The 9,800-nt window shown below is 44.1% G+C and overlaps 1 protein-coding gene across 2 annotated transcripts in view; it reads right to left on the bottom strand.

The window, feature by feature from the left end:
* The window catches only part of Gucy2c (guanylate cyclase 2C), a 75,426-nt gene that overhangs the window by 32,119 nt on the left and 33,507 nt on the right, over positions 1-9,800 (bottom strand). For both annotated transcript variants that reach the window (XM_028780977.1, XM_028780978.1), the window contains exons 11-12: positions 8,829-8,910; positions 5,424-5,529 (exon numbers count right to left, since the gene is read on the bottom strand). In XM_028780977.1, the coding sequence (XP_028636810.1) occupies positions 5,424-5,529; positions 8,829-8,910 (188 nt within the window). The remainder of the gene's footprint in view (positions 1-5,423; positions 5,530-8,828; positions 8,911-9,800) is intronic.

Genomic DNA, 9,800 nt, shown 5'->3' with positions numbered 1-9,800 from the left:
TGTGTACACATGTGCACTTACAGGCTAGGTTACAAATGTGTGTGCATACACACACATGAGCATGTGTACACATGTGCATTTACAGGCTAGCTTTTGCTCCTGGCTTTCCTGACACTCACTTCTGGTCTAAACACACAAAAAAACTTACGACTAGTTTAACTTTAAATTTGTGTCTCATAAAAACTTGGGGTGCTGTACTGGCTAATTTTATATCAGTTCACTCGAGGTAAACCCAGTTGAGAAAATGCCATCATAAGATCTGGCTCTAGGCAGACCTGTAGTGGATTTTCTTAATTAGAGATTTGGGGGGAGGGCCCAGCCTATTGTGGGTGGGGACATCCCTGGGCTGTGGTCCTGGGTTCTATAAGAAGCAAGCTGAGCAAGCCATAAAGAGCAAGCCAATAAGCAGCACTCCTCCATGGCCTCTGCATCAGCTCCTGCCTCCAGGTTCCTGCCTTGTTTGAGTTCTTGTCTTCCTTCAATGACGTGGAAGCATAAACCAAATAAATCCTTTTCTCCTCGAGTTGCTTTGGTCATGATGCTTTATCACAGCAATAGAAACCTAGACTAAAACAGAAACTGGTACCAGGAGTAGTGTATTGCCGTGACAGACCTAACCATGTTGTTTTGGGGAGGATTGTGGGGGGACTTTGGAACTTTGGACCAGAAAAGCCATTGAGTGTTCAAAGCTTGGTGAGCTATTGTGTGTGCTTGGAAGATAAGAATGTTGAGAGAAATGCAGCTGAAGGAGGCCCAGCTAGTGAAAGACCAGCATCACTGAGGTGAGATCTTCTGGGAAGTTTTTCCTCAGAGTACACAGAAGCTGTGTCCTAGAGGTGACCAAGGTTGTACCTTGTGCTGGCAGACAAACCTGACAAGTTAAGAGTCAGGCGGGTGGTACTGGCTTTGAAGATGTGAAGGGGTCATGGAAAGCAACTGAGGCTTGGTGCTACGTGGCAGGCAGGAGTCCCTGAACAGAGCTCAGGAGATGCTGTTGGTAAGAATTCAGCCAAGGTGCAACCAGAGATCTCAGCATTTGGGGGATGCCAGTACTGAGATGACCATCAAGAACTGCAGAAGGGGTAAGGTGGAGCCAGCAAGAGCTTAGAAGACAAGCTCTGTGTGCTGCAGAGAGTGAAGCCAGAGAGGTAGCCCAAGCCTGACTGAATCTGAGATAGTGGGCACTGAGTTCCTTACACTGTTGGAGTATGGCTTTGCTTTATTCAGATTGTGATGGTGCCCTGGTGTTTCCCTCTTGAAGTAAGAAAGCATTTAATTTATTCTTGATTTTACAGGAGCTCATAGTTGAGAGACTTTTAACTTAAAAAAAAAAAAGAAAGAGACTGGAGCTTTTTTTAGCGACTAGATTTAAAAGATACTAGACATTTTAAAAAGAGAACTTTTAACATATTTAAATGTTTAAGGCTATGGGACTTAAGTTTGTATAATGTTTTATATTGTGATGTTGATATTAATGTGTGACCTTGGGGATGATCAGGAAAGGAAAGTTTATGGTTTTAATAGTGATGTGTATGTGTGTCAAGTTGACAAAGGGTCAGTTGTGTTGGCTGGTTTTATGTCAACTGGACACACACTATAGTCATCTGAGAGGTGGAAGCCCAGCTGAATAAATGACTTCATTTGCCCTCTTCCTACATTGCTAGTTGGATGGTGAGTAGGGAGAGTTTAGGATTCCTTTGAGCAGGAGGCCCTTGATAAGACACCTCTTTACAAGTTTCATGTTTCCTTTAGGGGCGGGGGTGAGAAGGCAGTTGCAAAAGCACATTGAGATCATCTGGTTAAATGTTTCCTTTTGGAGAGGCTGGCTCCCGTGTTTGTGCGTTTTCAAACTTTAGGCAGGCCTGTAAGGTATTTTCTTAATTAGTGATTGAGGGGGGAGGGCTTAGCCCATTGTGGTTGGGGACACCCCTGGGCTGTGGTCCTGGGTTCTATAAGATGCTGAGCATGACAGGGGGAGCAAGCACCCCTCCATGGTCTGCATCAGCTCCTGCCTCCAGGCTCCTGTCCTGTTTGAGTTCCTGTCTTGACTTCCTTCAATGATGAATAGTGATGTAGAACCACAGCCAGATAAATCCTTTTCTCCCCAAATTGCCTGCGGTCATGGTGTTTCATCACAGAAGTTGTAACTCTAACTAGGACAGGTATGCTATTATCCTAAATTTATGAGGCTATCCTTAAATATAACAGAAATAGCTTGATCAGCTTCCAAGAGTGATGAGTGGCACACTACACATTAAGAAAAAAAATGCTTAAATGGGCCAAGGTCTGTATAGAAAGTCCTCACTCAAATAACCAAGTTTATAAGTTGAATTTTGGGAAAAAGCTCCAGAATCCACTCAGGGACTCACTGGTATGAGCTTTTTAGCATGCTCATGTACAGAAGAAGCCAGCCTCTCTAGGAGGTAACTGTTAATTTTATAGTCTCAGACTGTCTTTCCAGAGCACAACAGCTGCCCATCCCCAAAAGAGACATGAGATTTGTTAAGAGGCCTGGTATCTAGGGACAGCTGATCAAAAGAATCTTAAAGGTTACCTTTTATCATCCAACTAGCAAACAGCCCCTCTCCTCTCTCTCTCTCTAGTCTCCTGATAAAACCCATAGGCAGGCAGATTTGGTTATTTCCTGGACTCCTTGCCAGTCATCTGATATGTAATAAAGTCTTTTGTTTTTGAAATATCTTGGTGCTACAATAGTTACCCTTGCTTAGTATTAATTAGTAGTTGTGGCTTCTTCCTCCTCCTCTTCTTCTTCCCCCTCTCCCTCTTCCTCTTTCTCCTTTCTCTCCTCCTCTTCCTTCCTTCCCTCCTTTCCTTCTGCTCCTTCCTCCTCTCCCCTCCTCTCCCTCCTCTTCTCCATCCTTCTCTTCTTCCTCCTCTTCCTCCACCTTCTTCGGTCTCCCCCTTTTCTCCTGTTCCTTGACTCTTTCTCTCCTCCTGCTCCTCTTTTCCTTATTTCTCTCTTCTTCATCTGCTTCCTCTTTATCATCTCTTTTTCATTTTATAAATGCATTATAGGAGGGTTAAATGATCATAAAGGTCACCTAAGAATTTAATGTGTCTAAAGGCTTTCTTAAGTGTGGATCGACTCAGTAATTTAAGCCAGCAAGTTTAGCTTTTGGAAACCCAGTTGTTTCTGGTCATTTACTCTACTGCAAAATCCTGGAGATGAATTTCATTCTGACACTTGCCAGAGATAGACCAGTCTTTTTAAGTAGAATCTTTATGTGTGAGGTCTGGAAGTCTACAGGAGGGCTGCTGGAGCATGAAGCAAGTCTAGGGCAAAGTCCAGCCACCATGTACAGCCGTGAGCAAGTCCAAGCCATTGAAAGTCAGCATGCAGGGTGTGGGGGTGGAACACCCATAGAGCTTGGCACAACTTCCTGTCCCCCCCACCCTCTCTCTGCTTCCTGTGCGGTGAAATGTGATCACATGGCTGGCAGGGAACTCCAAAGTGTAACTGATTTACTTCTGCCTGTCAGCTCTGTGGGGCTGCAAAGGGATGATTTGGTCTCCCCAGTAGAGCACTGGGTTTGAGCTAGCCGGAGACCCAACAGGTGGACCATTGCCTGGTGAGGGACGGCATGTATCTCCCCACGCTCCCGGATTCCAGACCCCCACGCATGGCCTAAATCCCCATTAGCCTGCATCTTGCAGACACGGTTTGGCTCAGAGTACCTCCTCCCAGGGAGATTTTGCATCAACATCTACAGCTACAGGTAAAGGGCGTGGCTAACAGGCTTCAGCCTTGAGAGATTTCCATATTCATGAGTCACCTAAGGCTGGGGGAGGGGGTGTAGCTAATTAAGCTATTCCCCCCCCCCAGTTCCTCCTCTTTCCCCCTCCCTATTTAAGCTAACTCCTCCTGGCTTTTACAGGGGGTGCACACATCCAAACTCAACTACCATGCCATGAACAATAAACCTCTTAAGCCCAAGGACTCCACGTGTCTTCTGGGGCCTGTGGAACCTTGGACTTTCTCTTGTATGTGGGACTCTGGCACCCCCCTCCTCGGACCACCATGGGATGCCATGTGGTTCTGGGGCCGCCCTGCACGTGTTTTTTCCCACAAGCTCTTTCCTGACCTGAGAGACTTTATGAACTCGGTTGCAGTGCTTTTGTATAGAAATACTGATCATGCCATGGTGTGAGTCAGTAAGACGTTCAAGTCTACAATTAGTTTGGGTTCAAACTGTAGTCATTTCTGGAATTCCAGTCCTGATGGGCTCAGGAGAAGATGAAGCAAAGTAATAATACACTTGGTACATAAGTTCTCAATAAGTGAGAACTTATTACTATTAATTTGTCAATCTATCTATCATCTAATCTTTCTATCTACTTATGTCTATCATCTAAGTCATCTGTCATCTATTTATCTGTCTGTCTACCATCTATAAATCATGTCTCATCTCATCTGTCTGTCTGTCTGTCTGTGTATCTATTATCTATCTGTCATCTATCATCTATCTATCTATCTATCTATCTATCTATCTATCTATCTATCTATCATCTATCTATGTATCTATCATCTATCTATCATCTATCTATCTATCTACCTATCATCTATCTATCTATCATCTATCTATCTATCTATCTACCTATCATCTATCTATCTATCTATCTATCTATCTATCTATCTATCTATCATCTATCATGCCTTACTATCTCTGTGTGACCCCTCACAGCTTCTTAAAACCTTGTCTTTTAGTATAACTCTCAAAGGCAGGATGATAAAGCTGAATTAAATACTTTTCATGGGGAGTCTGCATTGCTGGCTGCAGAAAACGTGGGTGAGTGGTTCACGTTGTCTACTGATTACATTTCCCAGCCAGAAGGAAACTTCTAGACAAATCTTAGCAGAAGCTTCTTCAGTAATGACCAAAATTTATGGCAGCTGTTTAGCCTGAAGTGATGAGTCCTGAGGGTGAGAGGAGCCAGTAGGTATTTCTCTTCCAGGTCAGAAGCCTAGAATGACTGACACACCACTGTGGTTTGAGGGTGAAATGCCTCCCATGGGATCATGTGTTTGAATACTTAGCACCTAGCTGGTGGGACAGATCTGGGATGTCCTAGAACCTTTAAGAGGTGACACTTAGCTGGAGGAAGTGGGTCACTGGGAGGACAAGGGTGGGACAAACCTAATGGATTAGAACTTGGAAGGCATCCGGCCTGACTGCCTTTTCTTTCCTGATCCACTGAGTTATGAGCAAGCCATGCTGTAAACTGCTACTGTCACCTGCAGAAGTGGTCCTAAAACCGTGGGCCAAAAGAAGTCCCTCTGTGTAAGCTGCAAACATCTCAATCTTGGATTTGGAATGAATGAAACTGTCCATGCTCGCCACATTTGCTACCATGACACCAGTCTTGTCAGATAGACATCAACCGGTGGGGCGAGCTCGCCTCACCTTCAGGCTGATGTGGTTGCTCTCATTGGTCTCCAGAGGAAAGATATTTTCGGAAGGAATGTGGGACCATTTCTTCTGTCGAAGTTCATGATCTCTTCTGTATTTTCTGTAACAGGAATAGAACCAACAGGAGGTGTTTATAAACATCTGTTCCATTTGGGTCCCAGACACTAGGACCTTGATCCTGCTGTCCCGAGGCCAGCAGACACTGAGGTGTTGCTCTGTGCTCCCCCAACTGCTAAGGGGACAGTTACTGGCTTTCCTCTTCTCCATTTCGGTTTCCCAAGGCCTTCACTAGGACAGTATAATGAAGGCTCTGAACTGATGGTAAAAGGAACGAAAGAAATAAAAGCAAAACCAGAAGCAAACACAGGAGACCCTGACAGCCCTGAGAGGCAGAAGATGTACAATCTGAAACCACCTTTGAGCTCACTGTATTCCTAACTAACCCAGTCTCCTCTTCATGCCTTGCCCTGAAAATAAGAAGTTTAACTCATGAGTCAGGAGGATTAGGAGTTCAAGACCATCTTCGGCTACATAGCAAGCTCAAGGCCAGTCTGAGCTGTATGAGGCTTGATTTCAACATTTATCCCAACATACACACGTAGAGTTTTCTAATTCCTTCCTTCAGGTATTATACATAATACCTTCTTGGGTTACAGGGAAGAAACACACTTTCAACTTTGAAACTTTGGAACTTACTTTTCCAAAGAGGTGGGCCAGTTTCCCACCTTGAGAACCCTCATTTCCAATATTCTTGATATTTTTAATATGGTGGCTCACTGTTGCTTAATTTTATATTTGTTTGATTTCTATGGAGAGGATCTTTCCAAATATTTTATATATATATATATATATATATATATATACATATATATGTACACATATGTATATGTGTACATGTATATATGTATATGTGTATATGTACACATATATGTACATGTATATGTGTGTATATGTGTATATGTATATATACATATATACACATAGTTTTATGCATATATAGTTATATAGAGTTTATGATTTTCTCAGCTTTATTATATAATTTTTATTATATTACATGAATTTTAATCTCTGTGTGTATTAGTGTATGTGTGTGTGTGTGTGTGTGTGTATGTATGTGTGAATGTGTGCTTGTGTGTGTGTGTATGTGTGTGTGAATGTGTGCTTCTCTGTGTGTGTGAGGTGTGCTCCTGTGTGTGCTCCTGTGTGGTGACTCTGATGTGTGCATAGCTACACCACAGAGTGCTTCTGGAGATCAGAAGACCACCTTGGCTCCCGATCTTCACCTTCCACTTGTCTGAGGCAGGAGCTTGCTCTGTTGTGCTCTCCAGGTGAGATGGCCTATAAGTACCTGGCACTTCTTGTGTCTCCCATCTTGGTAAAAATGCTGGGTTTGCAGATGCACAACTGTTCCTGGCTTTACATGGGTTCTAGGAATCTCAGCTTAGCGCCTCAAACCTGCACAATTGCAGTTGCCCACTGAGCTGTCTCCCTGGCCCCTTACAGGGACTTGTTTATGAATTATGAAAACAAACCCTATCTCCCTCTGTGTAGCAAATATTTGTCCTGTGTCGCTGTCTCCTTACTGTTGTTGTATGGGAAGTTTTAATTTTATCCTGGCCTAGCAACTCATTTTTTCTTCTATGGCTCTTGTCTTGATCTTAACTCAGAACGCCTCCTGTCAAGCCCCCTGTGCTCATTTCTTCTACATTTTGAAGCTTGTTTTTACACATAGGACCTTAATTCTTAAAGCGCCACACGGGGTGGGCTGTATCCTTCTATGGTATTAGTAATTTTAATGTCATTTTGGATGGAAGGTCAACTGTCCCAACATCACTTCCTAGATGGCCTGCAAGTCCACCCTGTCACATCTGCACTCTTTTTTTGTTGACCTACATGTCCGACCCTGAATTTATCTTCACTCTTTTTGTTGTTAGATAAACCCTGACTTACAGTCTCTCAAGGTCACTTGCAATTCGCTTCTCAGTGTTCCCTAAGCAGACTGCTTAACTTTCTTCCTCTGCTTCCATCTAACTCTGAATGTTCCTTTATTAAATACGTGTAAAATAGCACATCTCTGACCACCTTTTTTGATCCTAAACAGAAGCAGGAGGAATGAATACTAAGACATTAGAGGCTGCCAGGCCATGATGTCTGTGGCCCAGGAGACTTTTGGGACTCAACAGAGCTGTCATTTATCCTGGCTTAGGGACCATGATAAATCAACCCCTGTTTTTCATGCCTTGGTAGTTAGAAAAACACATACACCTCATCTTTTCTACGAGGTCTTCTTATCAAGACTGGCCATTAGGAATCCCTGCCTCTGTCTCCAGGCCTAGAGACAACCAGAGCTATCTCCTATTTCCCCCATGGAAAGCTGATCAACCCATCCGGCCTTAATTTTGGAGAGATTAAATGGTCATGCTGTAGGCAGTCTCCTGGATTCTGAGAAACACAGCTTTAGGACATGAACTCTGCCTTCAGAGCAAAGAATTCAGTCTACCCCTTTGCCAGAGAAAATATGTCATGGGCTGGGGTACACTTACACATGAAAAAGTGTAGTGATACTCTTACCAAAGTGTGTGACACACACAGATAATTGTCACTTGACTTGGGGCATCCTGATAACACACCCAAGAAAGAATATTCTGTGTTTAGTGTGCATAGGCAGAGGCTGGGATGCTTACAGAGTCAACGACTATTGAATAAGTCCTATGTCTCCAGCCAGCACAAGCTATGGCAGGAAAACCATGCCTCTGGTGCTCAACAGGCCGGAATTCTCGGCTCTTCCAACTCACTACCTGCTAGATCGAGTCTGTTCCCTTTCCTTATGCTCTGGACACTTGGAACAGGTGATTTCTTTGGCGTTATTGTTTGTTTGTTTGTTTGTTTGTTTGTTTGAGACAGAGTCTTACTGTGTAATGCAAGCTGGCCTCAGACTCACGTTCTCTCGCCCCTGTCTGGGATTACAGGCATGGGTCACCACATCTGGTTGAATGGATGGTTTCTAAACTTCTTCTCGACTCCACACTACACCGTGTGAGGGATGCTTCTGCAATCCCTCACAATATACCAGTAGATCTCTGAAGACAGCTCGTCAGACACTGCTCATAATGTGGCTAACTGGACACAAGGCACATTTGTGGTCTTTTGAACACTCAGCAGAGTGAGCCTGAACACACAGACTCACATGGGCAGAGCCCAGAGCTTCGATTTGAGTCCTGTGCCTTGATGCCAGGGTTCTGAGCTACACATACCAGCTTCTGCCTTTGATTCCGCTTTTGAAGTAGAATGCCTTCAAGATCCCAGGTCTGCCCTTTTCATCAACCATTGTCAACGGATACCAGACTCATCCCCTTCTCCCTTCCCCATCTGGAGGGAAAGCCGGTGGGAAGGAGGTACCTCAGCACAAGAAGGGCGATCAGCAGCAGAACAATCACGATCCCCGCGAGCGTGAAGACGGCAATCATCAGGATCTGAGGACCTGTGCAAAGAGGGAAGGGGGATGCATGACCAGAACATAGCACAGTCACATCCCAGAGTCTCTCCTGGTGGAAGACAACCAGCATAGGAGAGGGAAGAGCCCTTTAAAAAATCCTGATTTTTAAATTAATCTTTCATTGGTAATATGTATCCAGCATCTCCAGGTTCTGAAGGAAGCTGTTGTCTGTGTCCAGGAAAAGAGGGCTCCTCTTAGCAATGCTTGTAGCTTCTTCTCTTTTCTTCTCTTTTTCTCTCTTCTCTTCTTAGGTAGCTCAGGGTTGCCTAAAACTTGTGATCCCTCTGTGAGCTAGAATTATATACATGCCAATAGGTACAGCCATGTAGCTCCTTATTTCTAACCAAAACCACTACTGTCATAGGAACATGACACATGGTTTTGAACACATAATTTGAAGGGATATAAGCCTACCTAACATTCTCCAGACCTGTGTGTCTAAAGAGGTTCTATGCACAAAGAAAGAGATGGTTATTTTTAAATGCAGGATGCATACTGTAAGAAAGCCAACTAGAATAGCAAACCACAGTGCTGTATACTATTCCTCTCCAAGATTTCTATTATTGGGGGAAGACAATAAACTGATTGTGTTAGAGTGAATGAATCATGTGTGTGTGCATGTGTGCGTGTGTGCATAGTTTGTGTAGATGTCTTAAGTTCACAGATTTTCAGAACAGTAAGTGGAATTCAGGAAAATGGGAGTATAATCTGAGGAAGCACTGGAGGGATGTCCAAGGACATAGGGACAAGTTCAGTGTGAGAAGCCGCAGCAAAGCCGCAGCAAACCCTCGCAGGCTCGGTTTGGCTCCCATGTGCAGCAGCCCCCCACCCCCACCCCCCTTCTCCGGGCAGGAAGTAAGTGGGTTCCAAAGGAC

Source organism: Grammomys surdaster, unplaced genomic scaffold (genome assembly GCF_004785775.1).
Source record: "Grammomys surdaster isolate TR1022 unplaced genomic scaffold, NIH_TR_1.0 373, whole genome shotgun sequence".
Taxonomy (NCBI): domain Eukaryota; kingdom Metazoa; phylum Chordata; class Mammalia; order Rodentia; family Muridae; genus Grammomys; species Grammomys surdaster.
This window is presented reverse-complemented; position numbering and strand designations above follow the sequence as displayed.